The 21,766-nt window shown below is 40.8% G+C and overlaps 2 protein-coding genes across 4 annotated transcripts in view; both read left to right on the forward strand.

Moving 5' to 3' along the window:
* The first annotated feature begins 2,392 nt into the window (after positions 1-2,392).
* On the forward strand, positions 2,393-7,734 carry LOC140751208 (uncharacterized). Its single transcript, XM_073085069.1, has 4 exons — positions 2,393-2,666; positions 3,533-4,309; positions 4,541-5,842; positions 6,141-7,734. Exons 1-4 carry the CDS (start codon positions 2,555-2,557, stop codon positions 7,631-7,633), a joined length of 3,684 nt encoding a protein of 1,227 aa, XP_072941170.1. The 5' UTR covers positions 2,393-2,554; the 3' UTR covers positions 7,634-7,734.
* Positions 7,735-8,830: 1,096 nt separating this feature from the next.
* The window catches only part of LOC140751234 (uncharacterized), a 43,235-nt gene continuing 30,299 nt past the window's right edge, over positions 8,831-21,766 (forward strand). For all 3 annotated transcript variants that reach the window (XM_073085105.1, XM_073085107.1, XM_073085106.1), the window contains exons 1-14: positions 8,831-9,134; positions 11,708-12,038; positions 12,474-12,627; positions 13,169-13,372; positions 15,273-15,359; positions 15,872-15,955; positions 16,206-16,556; positions 17,046-17,131; positions 17,504-17,639; positions 18,186-18,272; positions 19,079-19,328; positions 20,005-20,152; positions 20,810-20,933; positions 21,276-21,520. In XM_073085105.1, the coding sequence (XP_072941206.1) occupies positions 8,956-9,134; positions 11,708-12,038; positions 12,474-12,627; positions 13,169-13,372; positions 15,273-15,359; positions 15,872-15,955; positions 16,206-16,556; positions 17,046-17,131; positions 17,504-17,639; positions 18,186-18,272; positions 19,079-19,328; positions 20,005-20,152; positions 20,810-20,933; positions 21,276-21,520 (2,466 nt within the window). In that variant the 5' untranslated portion in view covers positions 8,831-8,955. The remainder of the gene's footprint in view (positions 9,135-11,707; positions 12,039-12,473; positions 12,628-13,168; positions 13,373-15,272; positions 15,360-15,871; positions 15,956-16,205; positions 16,557-17,045; positions 17,132-17,503; positions 17,640-18,185; positions 18,273-19,078; positions 19,329-20,004; positions 20,153-20,809; positions 20,934-21,275; positions 21,521-21,766) is intronic.

Consider the following 21,766-nt stretch of genomic DNA (forward strand, 5'->3'; position numbering starts at 1 on the left):
TAAAAACATACATTAGTAAAGATACTTCGCCGCCTTGAAATTGAATGAAGCCACAAATGGTTTATTTTAGTAAGTTCTTTTTTTGAATCCTTGACAAATAAAATCATTTTTAGAGAAAATTTACGAATAAATAACTAATTTACGTAATAATTACGTAATTTACGTAATAAATAAATAATTATTTCAAATATTTTAGGGACATTTTAGCACGGAGACGTGGCAAAACTTTTTTACGCAACTATTTCAATTCTCAAAACTGGGTACATTTTCTTGTTAGGCGTGAGTAATCTTTACTAATCTATGGCTAAAAAGTAGAATTTTAACGATTCTTTTCACCAATTTTGAATATATTATCGTGAATCTCTTTTAATAATGAGAAAAAATAATTCATATTATTGACAAACATCATATGATCTAAATAGTTTTAAAGATAATCATTTTATTTAATTTACGTAAAATTAAAAAAATATATATGCGAATTAAAAAATCACTCACAGCTGAAATTACTCTTTCCGAAAACAGCCACACACATAGAAAAAATATCGTATTATAATTTTATTGGGAACTAGCTGACCCGGCAAACTTTGTACCGCCTCAAAATCTATTTATCAAATATATGTCATATAAAATATAGCCTATGTTACTCGTGGATAATGTGGCTTTCGAATGGTGAAAGAATTTTTAAAATCGGCCCAGTAGTTTTTGAGCCTATTCATTACAATCAAACAAACAAACAAAGTTTTCCTCTTTATAATCTTAGTATAGATTAATTAATGCAGTGTTCTTGTAGGATGGCGCTGCTCATGGCGTCATTGGAAAATTATCTTTTCTCACATGATAACAGATGGCGCCACACGTACCACGCTATATTTATTCTCATACTTCGATCACTAATAAGAACTAATAAGTTTTTATCACTTATAAGTTTTTATTAGTGATCGAAGTTCTCATATTAAATATTTGATGTTGAGATGCAGATTGATTTATAGCTTTCGACACCATTTGAACGATTGTCATGAAAATTATTGCGATTATTTTCTCCATTTTAAGTATGTTGATCTGTTATTAATTTTATAGTAATCGCTCCTAGATGGCGCTGTAGCGTATGATTAACCTCTTAAGTTACCTAATTATTGTCGTGTCTAGAACAAAATATTCAACGACCCTTATCCCTTTAAATCACCCTTTGCCAAAACTTCACACTGCACAGTTCAAAATAAATAATAGTAAGATTAATATTAATCTGAATTTGCTACAAAACGCAACAGATCGTGTAGTTAAATATTGTACATGATAAGGGTGAATTAAAGCGCAGGGGTAGTAAAATAAACAGTTCTATATGACAGACAGACATTAGTAAGTATGTTTTCCATTGTAGGAACCAAAACATGTACCATACTTTTATACAACTCACTTTCTATGTCTTCATTTAAGGAGGTTGAATTGGCCAAGCGCCATTTCTTCCAAATCGATATAAGTAAGACTATTTAATTTAAAATACTCCGGAAGTGTGTTACTCTAATGAAAAATAATCTATTTTGTTATTGTAAATTGTAGAGATTACACTACTCAACAAACACACAATAACCCCTTTTTTATTAATTTAGATTTTTAAATATATATTTTTAAATCAGCTTTCAAAGATTTTTTTATAAAGGTGATCTATTTATATAAATTAAAAGACTTCTAAATACGACTGTTGTACATAAATATATTTAAACGGAATTATTGTCGTTTTAATTCGTCCATTTATTGTTTATCTAGTTGCTAGCTAAACTATACTTTCTGGGCTAGTTTAGTGAATTAATTATAATTTATAACCATGGAACCATAGATTAATGCATGGAACAGAAAACATGTTTTTCCATGTTTAGAATTTTGGGTATTTCAGGAAATTGTATAAATAGGATTTTATTAATATTTCGACCATTGCGTCGACTGTTTGGTGGATTTTTTTACCTTTCTCTCTACCTTCATAGAAGTACGGCCGTTAATCAGGTGATAATAAATTTTAAATTAATGTGCTCACGGAACAATAAAATATGTGAAGTGAGCGTGAATATGCTTTTCTATTGATCAGAAGCTTTATTAGTAGTATATCGATGATCAGAAGACAATGTCTAACAGCTAAGCCAAGATAATGTCTGGAAATCAATATTATTATGTAGTGCGGTCGACCTTAACAACCACGCTAAAGTTAGTAAGTGTTTTTTAAATTTTTATGATTAATAGAAATTTATTAATTAAAAAAATATATATTTTATAGAATATTTTACATTTATTAATTTTATTAAATTATTTTTCAATTTTTTATAGTTTACTGATTACAAAAATAAAAGTACATGCCAACTTATATTCTAAATGCCATAAAAGAATACAGAAAAGAAGATAGCGAAATTCAAATTTAGATAATCTTCACCAGCTTTTGTTCTGACAAGACATAATATTCATCTGCCATGGCCCAAAATTTCAAGTGACCGGAAAAATATATTCTAAATTTTTAAGTGTTTTATCAGGAAAAATAAGGGAAAATTAAACGAATTTGTTGCAAAATATGGCTCTAGTTCTGAGGAAAGCGGTTTTACCCAAAAACGCTACTTTCTTAAAATGTCTGAAGGGTCGTCCATTAGCTACTGCTACGAATAAGAAGAATGCGGCTCCGATATGTAAGTAATTTATGCACTTTCAGATTAGTTTTAGATTAGTGCTTGTGTAGTAATTTGAAATTCATCCAATTTTCTGTTAGATATATTGGCAGTATAGGTATATTTCTTTTGCTTTTGGTAGTGATTTGATTAGGAATCGGTAATTTTTCGTTGTGTACGATTTTTGTATAATTATGGAAATAATTGTATTACGTAGATTCTTGAAGAGTATTGCAAAAAATCGAAGATTCGTATTTAGTGTAGCGCATACATTATATAGAATTTTCTTATTATACAGTACACACTAAAAAGTAGTGCATCGCATAAATTGTATTAAGAATTTCCGTACCTCTTAGGGCTCGAACACAAAACTGCGATGCGACGCGATGCGAATTCGCAACGCAGAAAATTGCGATGCGAATTGCTGCGATGCGATATCGTGCGGCGTAGCGTCTCTCAGGGTGACCAACAACAACAAACACTGTGCGATGCGAATCAATTCGCAAGTTCTTGCGATGCGTCGAGGGAGCTCGCAGATTTTTGCGATGCGACGTCGCATCGCAGTTTTGTGTACGAACCCTTAATCGCTAGTGTCATGCATTGTCATTTTTCTAAATGACATTTCAATTGTCGTAGTAATCTGTACCTTTAAAAATGTTTCTTTTCAAAATTTACAATCTTTGCGGCCGTCTTCACTTGTTTCGCGAGCGTGTAGTTAATTTCGCTTACGCTGGTAATTTTGTGTTATTTCGGAGAACGGCGGCCACTGCTAGAGGATGTCCCCGTTATAATACTCGACCAAGCCGTTCGTTCCTCTGAATAGCACCAGCTACCAGCCGGCGGCCATGTAGCTGAGTATTATAACAGTGGATGTCCTTTGTTCGCAGTGGGTGTCCGTGACGCGTGTACCTTCAGACATTGGTTTGAGGGACGCTATACGCCAATGTGCTGCGGCGATCAGTTTTACAATTGGCGTCATTTCTCCGATAAGAAAGATGAAGGAAAGGTAGAAAATTGTCCCACCTGCACTTGTGCAGCGACATGCGGCTGCCCATGTGGACCGTGTGGACCTTGTGGCCCATGTGGACCTTGTGGACCTTGTGGCCCATGTGGACCTTGTGGCCCATGTGGGCCATGTGGGCCATGTCCCTGTGGGCCTTGCGGTCCTTGCGGCCCTTGCGGTCCTTGTGGGCCCTGCGGGCCCTGTGGTCCTTGTAGATGCCCTGGACCCTGTGGACCTTGTGGACCTTGCGGACCTTGCGGTCCTTGTGGGCCGTGTGGACCGTGCGGGCCTTGTGGACCGTGTGGCCCTTGTGGTCCTTGCGGCCCTTGTGGTCCCTGCAGATGTCCTGGTCCCTGCGGCCCTTGCGGCCCCTGCGGCCCCTGCGGACCTTGTTGCCCTTGCCCCTGCCCTTGCCCAGCGAAAGCACCGCCAAAGAAATGTGTATGCGGCTCGTGTCCTGGATGCGAGGCACCCGCCGTAGGAGCAGGAGAAGCAGCGAATGCAGCTGCGGCAGTGGCAGGGACCGTAGCAGCTCAGCCTATATCACAGCCAGGAGTTCCGATGCCACCTGGAATACCTCATCCGCCTCCGAAGCACGAAGACAGTAAAGACAGGAAAATGTCATCTCGTGCCTCTGTTGCTGTAAAAATGAACAACCCATGAATGAAACACAATTTAACTCTTCTTAGCCAATGAAATTTGATATGAAATAAGTTTTTAATTACTTTATGTTTATTCTATGTTTTTGAAGTCGATATTTGTTCAATAAACATTGTACACAAACTCTCTCTCTCTATTTCATTTTCTCATTTCGTTCTTTCATAAATATTAATAGAAAGCTAGGTTATTTACTTGACGTTTAGGATAGAAATACAAACGATACACTTTACAGCTTCAGCCGTGCCAAGCCGCAGTTTGAAGACCAGACCTCTGCCTCTGGGACACTTGAACATCGGGAAGGCGAAGCAACTGTACTCCTTCGGGAAAAGGAGGGCCACCAGCAAGATCACCCCTGTCCGATTCTGCATGTCATGTCCAAACCTCGTTCCAGAGTCGCGAGCCCGCCTGCGTTTGAGACCTAGACACTTCAGCCCACCTAGATCTAGACCAATTTTCAATGATTTCGTCCATCTACAAGTTAGACACATTGCTACACACAACGCAATCTCACGCTTAACAACCGACCGGTTACAATCCAAACCTAGTCAGGCTACCCCCAAGCGAGCATTTTCTAAGCCTTGCGCCTGTGGCTGCCCATGTCCAGCGCCTTGTGGCCCCTACGGCTGTCCAGGTGGCTGTGGTTGCCTACCTCCTCCTTGTAATCAACCCCCTCGTTGTATTCAATACATCACCGGCTACTACTACTATCCGTATGGAACTTGGTTTTGCGGACCGTATCACGTAACAGGAACCTGTTATCCAGTCGGTGCATCAGGACCGTGCCCTTGTGGTCCTTGTGGACCGTGTGCACCTTGTGGACCCTGTGGACCTTGTGGGCCTTGCGGACCTTGTGCGAAATGCTGTCTAGCCCCATGCGTCTGTCCTGCAGCATCAGCTGTACTATCCTCCACTGCGACCCCCCCACCTGGAATGAATCAAATGCCCAAGCCTGGTCCAATCATGCCCGGTCCAATCATGCCCAATCCAATGGCTAATCCAATCAATTCTCCTATCAATAACCCTTTCAACACCCCCAAAGATCCAAATAAACAATCTAGAGTTGGTATTTCGAAGTTTTTCCCATTTAACACTACCTCCGCTGCCGTGAACCCAAATGACTCCAAACCAAAACCCCAAACATTTAGAACGATGTCATTTTGGCCGTACAGTAATCAGGCAACATGTACGCAAAGTAGTTCCAAGAAATGTAGTAGTACTCAATCGCGACCTTATTCGAAATTATCTCACCGCCCAAAGTGTGATAGCAATGATAAATGCACTATGTCTGATTTATCTGCAAAAACGGAATATGACGTAAAACAAAAGGGCAACAGGAGTCCAATTCGTCACAAACGACACCGCTATTTTTGTCAAATGTGCTCGCAATCTGAGAAACCGCAGTCTCTTCTAGCTTCTGAATTGTGGAATGGGCCAAATATCAGTTCGGGGGCTTATACTAAATTCTCCACTTCTAACGCTAGAAGTTCAGAGCCCCGACCTTATGTAGACATTGGATTCAAAGCTTACGATTTATAAATACTTGATCAAATCCCATTATCGTAGTAACTCACCCTCCCCCGTCCACCTATATTAATTCCCCAATAGTTCTATTAACTTGTAATTAAAAATAGGTCAACAAGTGTAACAATCATATCAATTTATCTAAACACTGCTCAAGACGAAATAAACTTTATTAAACGAATACCTTGTGTTATTTCTTAAATCCACTAGTATAACTCTCTTTAGTTTGTAAGTAATATAATATACACATGACATCTAAACATAAACACAAATAATTATTACTAATATTACAGTAAAAAATAATATTTCAGCGAAGGCTGCCACGTTGAGGCCCATGAGAGAGCAACCACAGAAAGTGGTCACAAATATCCAGCTAATCGGTTTGAAGACTATGACGCAGCAAGCAGAAGATCCAAGGAGGAAGCGAAATTTGGCGCGCAAGAGCTTCTCCTGTCCATGCTTTTCACAAAGGAATGATTTCGAACTATGTGTATTATCAAAAATGCGATCATCAACTTCTATCAATGAGAAAAGTATAACAAAAAATAAATTTCACATTCTTCGTCAGTTCTGCCCGCAAAGAGCGTCTAGCACTATTGCTACCCGTCCATCTCTTGAAAGTCTAAATTTATCTAATCAAATAAAAGAAGCATGTGCTGTGTGTGCATGTCCTCCACCAGGCGGCTGCTGCTTACCTCCACCTTGTAATGCACCTGCTAAGTGCCTTCAGCATATTACTGGCTATTACTACTATCCCTATGGTACATGGTTTTGTGGACCTTACCACATAAGAACTGGACCTTGTGGTCCCTGTGCCGGACCTGTCCAGCCTGGCGGACCCTGTGGCCCAGCTCCTCCGAATCCTGGAGGCCCATGTGGTCCTTCTGGTGTTGTGTTATGTGGTCCTGGTGCTAGTTGCGCTCAATGTAGATATTGCCCTTGCGCTCCTTGTGGACCATGTGGTCCAGGCTGCTGTGGATTCTGTGGTCCATGCAGTTGTGGACCTTGCACCCCATGTTGTGGACCTTGGTACGACCCATGCTCACCCTGCGGCCTTCCAGGAGCATGTGCTCCTTGTGGTGCATGCGGCACCTACAGTATCTGTAATGGACCCAGCGGCCCCTGCTTTAACGTCCCTTGTGTGCCTATTGAAGTATCTGGACCTGTTAGACCTGGTGGTCCCTGTGGTCCAACATTGTCAAGTCCTTTTGACCTTTGTGCTAGATGTTGTTTATTTGCTACTGATCCTGAAATAGACACCTATCCGTTTAAATCTTTGACATCTGTTAGTTCTTACGGCATTCCCTGTGATATTTGCTCTACTCTAGAAGAAAATAATTCCCCAATCTCTGAAGACAATCAACCAATGCTAGTGTCACCTTCCCGAATGAATATATATCCGAGTTTAAATTTGGATGTAGTGGATGAACCCTTGTCGAAGCTTCAGGTTCGTTATTTTAGTACAATGAAACTAAGGAGTGGATTGGTAAACGATCTATTAAAGCCGAAGAGTAACCAGATGGACATTTTGAAAGCGAAAATGAGTACCTACAGTAAATGCTGTCATGGATTATGTTGCAACTGCCATTTACTTTGCAACAACAAGGCTCCGGGTTGTTTTTGCCCACCGTTATGTAAACCGAGATACATACCATCTAAGGAAGAAAGAGATCAGCCCTACATCCCACCGAACTGCTTCTGCTATTCAAACACGCCAAATTACAGAAATCCAGCACCCTATCCTAACCCAGGCACGGGAATACATGATGGATATTTATATAAACGACCATGGCACCCATGTTAAAAAAAAAGAAAAATTCATAAATTCTAGTTATGGTATCTAATGTTATTGACATCTGAAAAGAACCATTGTTTGATGAGAAAATAAAAAATATGAATTACGTCTATAGTTCGTTTTACACTATAATATAATATAGGACACAATACACTTACACATCTACACATGTATACAAACTTATACGAGGCGTGGGAACTTAGGTAGCAACTCTGTGGCTGACTTCTTCAATTCCAACTGAAGTTTTACAGATGCCCTTTGCGCGATAATGGTCAATTCCTATCAGGTGGACTACATGATCGTTTTCTACTTGAATTAGGACAATTGCATGCGTCTATACGTTTATGTGGCTACTTTCAGGTAACAATAAACTATTTAAAATTCTAAGTACTTAAGTAGGGACTGACATTAAACTAGATTGCAATGAAGCAGTGGTGACGAGCGTTGACATAGTAAAGATGATGCGGGAGGAGGAGAGAAGGTTGACATTCTTCGCAGCCATCGTCTGTTTTGAAATATGGAGAAGTAATTATTGTTTGAAATATATTGTACTAGCTGTCCCGGCAAACGTTGTGTTGTCATATAAATAAAAAAAATGTCAAGGGTAAACAACCCTTATGACTTGGGGGTATGAAAAATAGATAGTAGCCCATTCTCAGACCTACTGAATATGCATATAAAATTTGGTGAAAATCGGTAAACCCGTTTCGGAGGAGTAAGGTAACTAACATTGTGACACAAGAATTTTATATGTAAGAGAGACAACTTACTCTGTTTTTTTCACTGTGATACATTCAAGTATAATATCGTTATAAAATATTATTACTACATACGGAAAAATGATAAATGTGGACCTAGCTTAACATTGTGGCAAAGTACGTTTCAATTTATTATGGGATTTTGAATTTTGCCGGTTTTTTATATTCGTAATAATAACGAAATTATGCCAGGCAAAAGTTCATTATAAAATCGAATAAATTTAATTTTTAATCCATGTTATAATCATGGAATCTAGTCGGTTAATTTATTTTTAATAGTCATTCGCGAAGAAAAAAACACAATCACAATAGTATGACCTAGTTATACGCAAAAGTCTAAAGAATAACCACATTATAATTTTGTGAATAATACCCGCCTGCGACCTGATTGAAAATCGGTAACTATTCAATATTACCGATTTTACAATTTCCATCCCTACAGCAAGCCACCATCGGCCGCCATTTTGGTTTGATCAATGTTGTTCCGCCATTGTGCCAAGGGTGTCGGTTTGTGATATAAATATTCAGGCATGAGGACATAGGTTTAGTGAATAATAAGTGACTAATAACGACATGGAAGAAGAATTTATGGACACACAAGACGTTGGTTTGAGTGACGCGAATCGTACTGAGAGTACAGAAAATGTTGATATCGTTAAGGAACTGGGCGATCCTGTAAATCTTGAAGATAATCAGGAAGACGAAGAGAGTTTGGGTAGTTTTAGGGGCAGAGGCCGAGGAGGCAACTTCAGGTGAGTATTTGCTATACTCCGCGCTGGTTAACGTGTTACTTGCATTATTGTCAAGTACTTTAGCACTTAGCGCTAACCGAACTATTCACGGAATTTTTTGTGTTATTTCACAAAAAACACGACGCAATTTCGTGTGTATTTGACCAGAAAATCTAAATACGCATGGTAGAAAGTTTGATTATAGCAAGAATATATTTAGTGTGATGATGTTTCTCAATGTATCGCTTCGTAGCTTGAAATTGAACATTTTCGAAAAGTGTATGTTATCAAAGTTTGCAATAGCTACTAGAGGAAGGGAAATTTTGTGAACGTAATAAATACTTATGTACAAAATGGAATAATGAATATTTTAAGTGCTGTAGCATTATATCACTATAATATCTATCAACCCACTAGTGTCCCACTACTGGGCACAAATATTCTTTCACCATAAACATGAGCATGCAGTCCACCTGATGGTAAGTGGCTACTGCCGCCCATAAACATATGTAATCAGCCGATAAGATTAGACTTCTACCTGAGGTCGAACCCAGTTGTGTAGCTACCACTGAGGACTATGTTGGAATGCTTTGGATCAGTATGCCTTGTACCACACCCTTCAAACCAGACTACAGGAGCGCTTAACACTGTTCTTATAACAGAAATAGGTGTGGATGTGGTCCCGCTGGACTCAAACCATAGGATTCTTATTACCATAGACTTCTTAATTTAGAAGAAAACTTTTTAGAGGTGTCGCAAGCATGCTATTTTTTGACAATGTTTTTCTTCTCTGTTTAAAATGTTATTTTTATGTTTGCATGGACTGTAAATAATTGTATTGTGATTATTGAATATGAAATGTTTTAAGTCTGCTGTGCTGCTGTGTTTTAATGGGTTTGGTAGGCAGATATGCTTTAATTATGGAATGCATTACTTATTTGATTTTGTTAAGTAGAATTATTTGATTGCGATGTATGAAAAAACAAAAAGATTTGAAAAGATTTAATAAGAATTGTATAGTCCGCGCCAAAATGGTAGTCCGCTATGAATATAGAAACGAATCGCGTCAAATAGCAAATTGTACATATTAGCGGAACAAAGACCGCAGGACCCCTCCCGGCAACAGTCCGCTGCCTGCTCTCGCCCATGGGTAATAGGTGTATTAGTATGCCCTTACGTTACTACGGAATATATGTTTGTAGTTGTACACAACAACTTCAGAGCGGACTAGCAGTTTTGCATGGACTATACTAGCTATAGTAACTATTTAAAAACAGTAAAAATGATAGAATCCTTCTTAGTTTGACTCCAGACACACAAGTACCACATCTATTTCTACCTTACATTAGCAGTGTTAAGCGCTGCTGTGTTCTGCTTTGTAGGGTGTGGTAAGGGAGAGATACTTTTCTGAGACATTCCAGCGTAGTACGCAAGGGTTGCGGCACATTTGTGGCCAAACTCAGATATAAATCCAATCTTATATGTGGGACATATAACCTAATTATACAAAAAAAAAAAATAATGCAGCCAGATTTCTTATCAGTTTTGGCACTTAAAAACATTTTCAAACCAGTAACAAATTTCAATTGTTTGCTAAATCACGTTATTATTTCACTAATGTGAGTGGGTGTTGTGCGATAAGTATATGAATGGGTAGATAGATATGTTGTGTAAACCTATTTACTGCTATATTAAAAATATTTATTGTTTAAATTAATAGTTTTAGTAACAATTTGTAATTATTATTGTTTTTAATAACACAGAATAAATTTAATTCAATGTGTCTATTACTAAGCTTTTGCTATCTGTCCATCTGTCTCAGTGCTATATCTCTGGAACCATAATAGAAAGACACTTGAAAATTTTACAGAGTTTGTACAATGGTGGTTGCTAAAACGACAAATACAAAAAAACAATATATTGCTTCAATGTTTTTGTTTTGTACGTTTTTTTATGTATGCATGTACTTTTTGTGGCTGTGTTTTATTGTTTAAAATAACCTTGTTATGAAAATGTTTACTTCAAAGAATTTTTAACATTAATTAATATTTTTACACCTTTGTGGGAGGCAATTTTTTTCATTGAATGTCTAAATTGTGAGAGAAATATGGGTTATATTTTTACACAGTCCTGTTTTTGTAACTCTAGTTAAGAAATAATTTTGTTTTTGTAGCATGGAAGCATGTAGCATGTATGATCAACTTCAATTAGAAATTAAATGCATTGTAGTTATCATTGACATCCCATTAGCCTTTTAATTTTTCATAGGTCTTATACAACCTGTGCATCTGTATAAATCTAGCCACTTGTCTCCTTAGTGAGCCGAAGAAAGTCTTATAAAAGAAATGTAACATATTTTTACCATGCTTTTATTAGCTTGACCTGTATGTATGTATGTAGGTATGTAAAGGATTTTAATAATATTATCCCATTCACCTTATCAGGATCATCAGGATTAACGATTTTCTTTGTGCAATTTTAGCGTGGTTCTTAGTTTTTAAACTATATTTGAATAATCTTTAGTACATTATGCCTGTAATTACTATGACAAAAGAATAATCTTAAAATAACATTATTAACATGTTTTTATACAGGGGTAGAGGTCGGGGCCCGCCGCCACCCGGGTGGATGAACGGCCCACCGCCTATGCGGTTTCGTGGCCGGGGGTACGGACCAGGGGGACCTCCGATGCGCGGCAGAGGGTTTTTCAGGGGGCGAGGCGGCCCCCGCTTCAACAACGGGCCAAACTTTGACAACAACTGGGGGCCCATGGGCCCGCCCCCGCCGGGGATGATGGGGGGCCCGCCGCCCTTCGGCCCCCCGCCGGGTATGATGCCCCCCGGGGGACCGATGGGCCCGCCCCCGAATATGATGGGGCAGCCGCCACCGTTCGGCGGGCCTCCGGGCATGCCGCCACCAAATATGGTAAATTTAGCTGATATTTTTTGAATAATATCATATGATTATATAAGTCAGTTTCTTAAAGGTTTCAGACCAACTAAATGTGAACAATTTGCCTTAATAAATGTGGTTTGTTTGTTTCACTACTTCGTATTCTTGTTTAATTGCATTTTTAATAAGATAACTTATTAGATTTAGACATAAGTCTGCAATGGTAACGTTACCGTAAACTTATTTGGGTCTTACAACTGCGAACAGGTAGTTAAGTACACCACATTTTGATAGACATTTAATTTTCCACAAAAAGTGTACCTTTACAATTACAGCATGTGTTGAACATTGGAAGGATTAGTAGTACCACAAAAATAGTAGATAGCCATTATATGTATAACCATGGCATTTAGAGCATTGGTATTGATGGGGCCAAAAGCAATTTACTTAAATAAAATACCATTCCAGCCAGCGCCAGAGCTATGGGTGGAGACGAAATCCGAGGAGGGCAAGTCGTACTACTACCACTCGAGGACGCGCGAGACCACGTGGACGCGGCCGCAGGAGGGGCCCACGTGCAAGGTCATCACGCAGGCCGAGATGGAGGCTATAGCTACTAGCGGTGAGTGAGGATTTGTGTGTTGTATTTATAATTGTAATGAGGCTGTGTTGTTGAAGATATTTGTTGATGTTCCATAATATCAATTATGTGGTGTAGAATTAATGTTGGTTTGTCTGATTTTTCTGCTATAATTCACTCCGGTCTGGAGTGAAGTGATACGATTTAACCTATGATCTGACATGATAAGATGAGATAGAACATGAGCATGATGTAGGGTTAAACCAACGGAATTCAATTAATTTTATCTTAAATTATGTAATTAACAATTGTTTTTTTCACTCAGTATGTTTATACTTTTCTCCTGTTGTTTTAAATCCATCTGAATCAAGATGCGGGCAAATCTAGTAAATATACTTTGCAGACTCAATCAAATATCTCTCTAGTGTATAGTTATCGCCAAACTGCTAGATCGCTCTGAAGTTGTTGCGAGCAGGTGTATTCATACAAATTTGCTATGGCGACGTGATTCATTTCTATATTCAGAGCGGACTAGCAGTATTACGCTGACTATACATAATATCTATCTTTTTTCATCCTATAGGACCGTACCCGCCATCGCAGGCGATGCCGATGGCTGGGGGACCCATGGGCGGGCCCCCGATGGGAGGGCCCCCCATGGGCATGATGCCCAACGGCATGATGGGCGCCATGATGCCGCCCGGAGTGGGGCCCCAGCCCTCGGGGCCCGCGGCGGGTGCTGTGCCCCCTTATATGTCGCAGCCGCCGCCGTGGGTTAATAAGGATGGTGAGTTTTTGAATTGCTTTTTTGTATGATTGAAGTAGGAAATGAACTCTCATCTCTCGCAGGCCACCTGATGGTAAGTGGTCATTGCTATAAACAGGTGTCACTGGCTCCATATAGAACAGGCCATTTTTCCTGACACCGATCATAGATGCGTTGCCAGTTGCCCTTCCTGAAGACAGCAAAGGCCACTTTATATTATTATGTATGTCGGTTAACATCTGTAGAAATTCCAGCAGTGTTAAGCGCTGCCGTGTTCTGGTTTGAAGGTTGTGGTAAGGGAGACATACTTTTCCGAGGCGTTGCAGCTTAGTCCTTAGGGGTAGTGGGACATTTGTAACTGAACTCGGGTAGGAATATGTTATCCTATCTGGTGCTGATTACAGATGTCCATGGGCGACAATAGCCACTTGCCATCAGATGGACTGAATGCTTGTCTGCTACTCCTATATTCTACCGCCGCTTAACTGTTTCGTTATAAAGAAGAACTCTACAATCGAAATGCTTCATGTTAGAACAATGTGTGGCAGTAGTACCTACTCGGTGTAACAGTATTGGTTTTTGCAATTTCCGTTTTGGCTGTTTATGTACTCATTTTAGTGTGTCTAATATCTGTAGTACTGACATTACGGAGAATCCTGGTGGGGGCTAATAGGCATGATATATCAAGAAGAATATAGAAGAAGAATGATTTTAATATTTCTAAAAAACAAAAAAAATTACAGCAAAATTTGAGTCACATACGATTCTACTACCTTAAACCTCATACACTCATACAATATGTATCAGAATAAATTTATAACTGAAATAATATTTTGACAATACAAATTCGTCTCATGCAAATTTTTTGCCTTGAAACACAATACTGAATGTATAAATAATAAGTGTAGAGAACAACAATATTATGATAATTTTGAAGGCTGGTTGATAATAAATCTTTTTGAAACGAAGTTTTTGCAGTTTGATGCAGTGGTTTTAGCTAAATTTTTAAGAATATTTTGCCTAGCAACATTTGACAATTTGTTGATACTAAATATTGTCAAATTTCTATCTATTGAAGGTAGAAATTGGATAGATTGAATATGAATGACCGGCATTAATCATCCTAAAACCATTCCTATATGTGTGTGTTGATCACAGGCCTCTTTTAAAAGTAAAAGTTTCTGTTTGGATTAATACATTTTATATATCGTTAATTTTCTTCATTGTTAAAGCGAGCAATAGTATTTTGAATTTTATTATGTATCTTGAGGTTTTAGTGAGCATGCAGTTCACCTGATCTGTCATTAACCCCAGATACTACCTCTAAGGACTAAGTTTGAACACTTTGGATAAGTATATATATCTCCATATCTCCCTTATCACTTTGGAAATGGGAGATCACTCTGGGGTTAGTTAATTATGAACAGGAAGGGGTGCGTGTTCCAACAATCTCAGTTTGGAACTTGTTTATATACAAGATGTTTATAAAACTCTGATAGCATGATTCAGAAACGCCATCACTTGACGAGTTACAAGAAGCTGCCATGGGATGTTTGTAAGGCCCCCGCTAGACATAGCACGAACATTTGAACACATATTTGAACATATGTCTGATCACAGTGAAGCATGGTTATTTGAATATTTGTTCAAAGCTTGCTTCAAATATTTGCACTTTGCCATTTGGTGTTGGTGTTTCGAGCACACATCGAAGCGTTCAAACTTCAAATATGTCCGGAGCCTGCTACACATGCGCAAAGTCCAGTTGCTAGGAGACCATGACATACGTGACAGTTTAAAGAATTTAAACAAGTAACTGTTCAAATGTGTGAGCAAAGTCTTTGTTCAAATATTTGTTTATGTCTAGCGCCGGGATTACGTATATGTGTTTACAGTGATCTCTAACGTAGTGTGTGTGTTTCAGGCGGGAACAAGGACGCGAAGGGCAAGAAGGACGACGAGCAGCCCGAGCGCGACACGCAGGCGGCCCGCGCCCAGCGCCTCGCCAAGAGTTAGTACAGCACCCTTGTACACTCCGCGACAAACTTCTAGTCCGCTCTGAAGTTGTTGCGCGTAGAGCCAATGCGGATGGAACACAACTACAAGCATATACTCCGTCGCACCGTAACGGCATACTAATGTACCCGCGGGTGCGAGCGGGCAGCGGAGGGTGCCGGAGGGGGGGTTTCTATATTCAGAGAGGACTGGAAGTTTGGCGTGGACTATAACCGTTTATCGCCAGTGGTTCTCAAACCTGCGCACATTGGGTTCGCTTGTCACAGCGCTTCTCAAAGTATAGCAAAAATGCAACATGCAAACATATTGCAGTCCACTGTACTTTTCATCTTATAGTTTACCCATGCCTTGCAGTGCATGTTGGCCTTTTCTATTACAAAAAAAGAACAAAAAATGTTTTAATTACGATGAGAAATAGAGGACATTTGACATTTATATTTTTACTTAGTTTACCCAACTAGCTAGTATTTGTTTTTTTCGTTTTCTAACTAATTACCCTTATTCCAGTATCAAAAGTGACCGGCATGGCCGCGGCGGCAGCAGCCGCAGCCGCTGCTCCCACTACTTTGATGGCCAATCCAGTAGTTATGGGTATGCTACTTTTTATTCATACAGATAAGACATTCAAAATAAAATATGTTTGAAACCCATTAAAGGAAAGTGGTCCAAAATAACAAAAGTTTCCCTATGACGTTCCCTCCTTGCATCCTAAATTGCAGACTGCGACTGCCTCTGGCTAGAGATTCCGGAAGTAGTTTCTTGAAAGTCAAAGTAATTGTTTGTGTTTGATTATTTATATTTTAAGATGTATAAGTGATAATTTGCTAAGAAAATCTTCCAGGTGCCCCAGTGATGACCGGCGGTCCCGCGATAGCGTCCGGGCCAACAGGCATGGGTGGCGGTCCCGGCGCGATGGGCCCCGGGCCTGGTGCGATGGGCCCCGGCCCGGGTGCGATGGGCCCCGGTGGTGGTCCGATGGGCCCCAACGGGCCGATGGGACCCGGTGGTGGTCCGATGGGGCCGGGTGGTCCGATGGGCCCTGGTGGTGGGCCGATGGGACCCGGCGGTGGTCCAATGGGGCCGGGTGCCCCGGGCATGGGTCCCTGGCCGCGGGGGCCCTGGGGCTGGGGCTGGGCGCCGCCTATAGCCGCCCAGCCGTCAGCGAGGACGGCCGCTGCTTTGCCTGATGCTGGTAAGGATTTAATATAATAAATTGTTTTATGGTGTGCTAGAATATAATACAAGGCATTTTTATTCAATACTTTAAATTGACTGAAACTTGTACTGAAAGTGACCACTAAATAGGTATATAGGTAAATTGATTAATTTAAATATATATATATTTTAAAGTAGTAGAACACTATGTGATGCAATTTGAATGCATCGGGAGGAGTTTCTACCATACCAACTTTTTCTCCCTAATAACAGTGTTGGTTCCGTTTTCTGGTTTGAAAGGTGTGGTAAAGAATAAGTACTTATAAAGAGGCATTTCAATTTAATTCTAATGTGGTAGCAACATATATGAATAACCAACTTCCAGTAAAACTCGTCCTGTCAGTAGTATTAACTCACCATCAGGTGGACTGTATGCTTTTTTCCTACTTAAAACAGAAAGGAATGTTCCCATTTGATTTGATTTCATTTTTAATTGTGATATTAAAATAATGGCTTTTTGATGCAGGTGCGGCAACACAGCAACCTGTTACGGCCAAGGAAGACCCGCGTACTGAGCAGCCGGCGTCATCCAATTCAAGCAGAGATGAAACTGTAAGTAACTATATTTATTATTCTCTAATTAAAAACATTAATTTTGATAAAAAAAAATACATTTTGTGTACAAAAAGTATTTTTTTTTTTCAAAAAGTTGTTAAATTCAAAAAAGAGAGGAGTTATAAGTTTTTTTATAAGGATGTTGCAATATTTTTGAATTAGTCAAAGCGAGATAAAATAATTCCTATGCTATTACGGATATAGTCTTCCTCTGCACAGCGACGTGTAGTGATCACGTAGTCGCATATCGTGTCAATGTAACCACTCCCCCCTCCCCCCGGTGTATTGATGGTAGTGTCGTTACGGCAGCGCGTCTCCCATCTTTCCCCTGCGTAGTGACGTGACTAACGTGTAGTGTTGTGCCACCAGCGCATCCCGCCCGAGCTGGCGATGCGAGCGGCGGAGTGGACGACACACGCGGCACCAGACGGCCGGGCGTACTACTACCACGCGGGCCGCCAGGAGAGCGTCTGGGAGAAGCCGCAGTGCGTCAGGGACCTGGAGGGTGAGTGTCGGGGCCGCTGTGACGCGGACAGGTGGAGCGTACTGCTACCACGCGGGCCGCCAGGAGAGCGTCTGGGAGAAGCCGCAGTGCGTCAGGGACCTGGAGGGTGAGTGTCGGGGCCGCTGTGATATAGAAAAATGGGCAGACAGAGGGATAGATGGAGGATAGACAGGTAGGCAGAGAGACAGATGGACAAACGAACTGAGATATAAAAGGAGGAGCTGAAAATTAGCAAACTGCTAGACATACAAGGTGAGTGTTGTGGTCACTGCCTGAGACGGGTAGGCGGACAGACGGAAATACTAGAAATAGACGGACGGATGGACAGGCAGACAGAGAGACATATGAATGTATAAAAAGCAGACAGATGGACAAACAGTCCAGAAGACATGTGAGAATACAGACAGACCGATGGAGACAAACAAGTGGATTACATATGTCCAATACCATAACGTGCTCTGGCATCATTTGCCATTACAACATTATAAATATTGTGGGTACAAATTTAATAATATAAAATTAATTGCTATTTTTTTTTTATTACAGATATAATAACAAAAATCGCAGTGAATAAAACTGACGTCAAGGAGAAAAAATTGGTGGATAAAATTAAAGTCGAAGAAAAAATTGAAGGTAATCTTCTTTTTTATAATTAGCTTAAATTACAATCTTAACTTTACCAAAGGTTTTGTAGGGTAAATGTATAAATTTGTATTCATTGGACCATTTGCAAATTAATAAAAAAATATCCCTTGGTTACATTTTAAACCTTAATTAGAGCTAGTGTCAAATAAGGTGAAAATACAAAGACAGTCATGTATTACATTACATCATCTTAAGCTAACTTAATATATATTATCTAGACTTTGAGTGAGTTTGAATATATACATATTTCATATCTCCTACCTGTACAATTTTCGATGTGAGATCAACTAAGCAATATTTCTTAGGTATTAAAGGTAATGAAAAGATCTTCCTGTTTGCCCAAACGCTATCATTTTTGACAAATTTGACAAACCATGATGACAATTGTATATTGGTCCCAAAATAACCTTAACTAAGTCGCACATAAAAATATAAATTCTTGGAGTACAAAACGTCTGCTTTCGAATTATTTTAAACATTAGGCCAAAAAAAGTTGTTAATACGCGAAATGTTTAAATTAATGAATGGCGGCAACTTAACCGCCAACTTAATATGAAAAAATATGTATTTTCTTCAAAATTTTCCTTTTCCTTTAATTTGTCACATAACATTACTTCCCAGAATTTAATCCTTATAAGCACTATCTACTATCAGATAGTGGAATAATGTAGAGGGTGTATTTTTGTTCAAAATTAACTCGTTCGATTCGTATGAAAGTATCCACTCTGTATACTATAAGCATGATCAATAAAGACATGAATTCGAGTGTATAAATCGAATATACCTCCACCCAGTGATAGATGTAGAGGCCCACGCGGAGGCCGCGGCGGCTGCGGAGGCCGCGGCGGAGGCGGCGGCGGCGGCGGCCGAGGCGGCGGCGGCGGCGGAGCGCGAGCGCGCCGAGAGGGAGAGGGCGGAGCGCGAGCGCGCCGAGAGGGAGAGGGCCGAGAAGGAGAAGGCCGAGAGGGAGAAGGAGGCGGCCGAGAAGGCGAAGGCGGACCGCTCGCGGCCGAAGACTAGTATGCCGATATCCGGGACGCCGTGGTGAGTGTGTTGTGTGTGTGGGGTAGTAGTGGAGTGTGAGGTGGCGGGGAAGGAGAGGGCGGAGCGCGAGCGCGCCGAGAAGGGGAAGGCCGAGAGGGAGAAGGAGGCGCTCGAGGAGGCGCAGGTGGACGTGGTGAGTGTGATGTTTGTGTAGTGAGTGTAAGGTAGCTGCGAAGGAGAGGGCGGACCGCTCGCGACCGAAGACGAGCATGCCGATAATTGGGACGCCGTGGTGAGTGTGATGTTGTTGTTGGTGTTTGTGTCGGGCGATGGAGTGTTAGAAAGTGGAAAAGGTAAGAAAAATATTGTATTTTTTGTCTCAATTAGCCTTTTCCTTTAGTTTTCATTTATTATTCATTTCTAGAATTTGGTCCTTATAAGTGACTATCTGATAGTCGAATAATATAGACTGCGTTTTTTTTTAAATGGTCTCGTTCTATTCGCAACTAGGGAAAAGTTTTTTTTAAGAAAGTAATATTGCAGTTTTATTTTTTATCAAAATCAGCCTCGTAACTATTTCAGCATTTTTTGCTTATCCTTATAGATTTGGATTTAGCCCTGCAAGCCCATTTGAAAATTCACCCTATATATGTACATTATTATTTAAATTTAATTCTTTTATTTGCATGTACGTCATAGGTTTATCACATCTATTTTAAATGTTTATCGTTACCAGGTGCATGGTGTGGACGGGCGACGGCCGCGTGTTCTTCTACAACCCGAAGGCGAATCTGTCCGTTTGGGAGCGTCCCGCGCAGCTGGTGGGTCGCGCGGACGTGGACAAGGCCATCTCTCAGCCGCCGGACGCGCTGCTCGAGCTGCAGGTACGCCCCGCGCCAAGCTTGTAGGCCGCTCTGAAGTTGCGCGCAGGTTTAGTTAGCGTATACTCCGTAATTACGTTACGGCACAGTAACGCAGCTATGTACCCGCGGGCGAGAGCAGCGGAGAGTGCCTTGGGTACTCTATATTCGGAGCGGACTAGCAGTTTGGCGCGTACTCTACCAACGTACGTCACCAACTTCACCGCCTGGTATGTTGCGAGGCAAGGTGGCCACCACTCAGCTGGTGGGAAAACTATGGGTGGCAGACGAAAATGCAGTCCAGCTGATGTTAAGCGGCTAGCGCCGCCCGTGGGCATCTGTAACCAACCCCAGATAAGATTAGATTCCTACCTTAGGTTGCCCACAAACGCGCCCCTACCCCGAGGACTAAGCTGGAACGCCTCGAAAAAGTTCTGTCCCTTACCACACTCTTCAAACCAGAACACAGCAGCGCGTAACACTTATAATTAGACAGAAATAGATGTGGCGGTGGTGCCGCCGGAGTCGAATCACAGAACATTCTTACCTTTACCTTTACCAACCTTACCTTTACCAACGTGTTTGACCTTACCTTACCTTTACCAACGTGTTTGATTATGAAACATGTGTTGATAAACAGACCCAGATAACATAATCCTAACATGATATTCTCACCCACAGAAGAAGGAGTCGGGTACAGCGAGCGTCGCAACAAAGAGCTCCAACGGCGAGTTGAAGCGATCCAACGACACCAACTCGGACGACTCGGACGCCGAGCCCGCCAAGAAACACAAGCCTGTCGACAGTATGTATTTTAACTACTGCTACTTAATATTAGTATTTATTTTTATTGTTTTATCGAAGCGAAAACTTTTATAGCAGCGATGTGCAGTTTTTGTGTCCTATCGAAGTTCTATCGTATCGAAAATTCGTAAGACAGCAAAGTAATCTGCAAAAGTCAAGATGTTACCATAGATTAGTAAAGATACTTCGCCGCCTTGAAATTGAATGAAGCCACAATCGGCTTATTAGTAAGTTCTTTTTTTGAATTCTTGACAAATAAAAACATTTTTAGAGAAATTTTACGAATAAATAACTAATACTGCGTAATTTGAGAAATGTTAACGGTTGTCATTTCAACCAACAGAGGACACAACAGCGGCGAGCAAGAAACCGGCGGCCGCCATCGACGCGGGCAAGGACGCGGCCATCGAGGCGGAGATCCGCGCGGCGCGGCTGCGGGCCGTGGTGCCCTTCGAGCAGCGAGTGCGGAGCTTCCTGCAGCTGCTGCACGAGAGCGACGTGTCCGCGTTCAGCCCGTGGGAGAAGGAGCTGCACAAGATCGTGTTCGACAGCTCCTACCTGCTGCTCAACACCAAGGAGCGCAAGCAGGTGAGCGGTGATTGGGAGATGGTTTGAAGGTAATGGAGTGATATGGAGGGCTGACAAGGTAACCCCGTCAGGTGTAAGCTAGCGTCGTCTGCGTTATGCTGGTGAGGTATGATGCCGGCTGACTTCAAAGGGTTCAACCACCTTTATTATATACAAATATTAGTATTACCGCGTTTTAAAAAAATGACATACATATAACTGAAAGCTTGTAACTTCATTGAGATGCCAGTGACGCCATCTGTCGAA

Source organism: Epargyreus clarus, unplaced genomic scaffold (assembly GCF_041222505.1).
Source record: "Epargyreus clarus isolate Ecla_fem2 unplaced genomic scaffold, WU_Ecla_fem_2.2 ptg000022l, whole genome shotgun sequence".
Taxonomy (NCBI): domain Eukaryota; kingdom Metazoa; phylum Arthropoda; class Insecta; order Lepidoptera; family Hesperiidae; genus Epargyreus; species Epargyreus clarus.

Coding starts and splice junctions, on each gene's coding strand:
- LOC140751208 (XM_073085069.1), top strand. CDS start 2,555: ATGGCTCTAGTTCTGAGGAAAGCGGTTTTACCCAAAAACGCTACTTTC. Junction 2,667..3,532: donor GAAGAATGCGGCTCCGATAT/GTAAGTAATTTA, acceptor CTTTGTTCGCAG/TGGGTGTCCGTGACGCGTGT. Junction 5,843..6,140: donor ATTCAAAGCTTACGATTTAT/AAATACTTGATC, acceptor ATAATATTTCAG/CGAAGGCTGCCACGTTGAGG.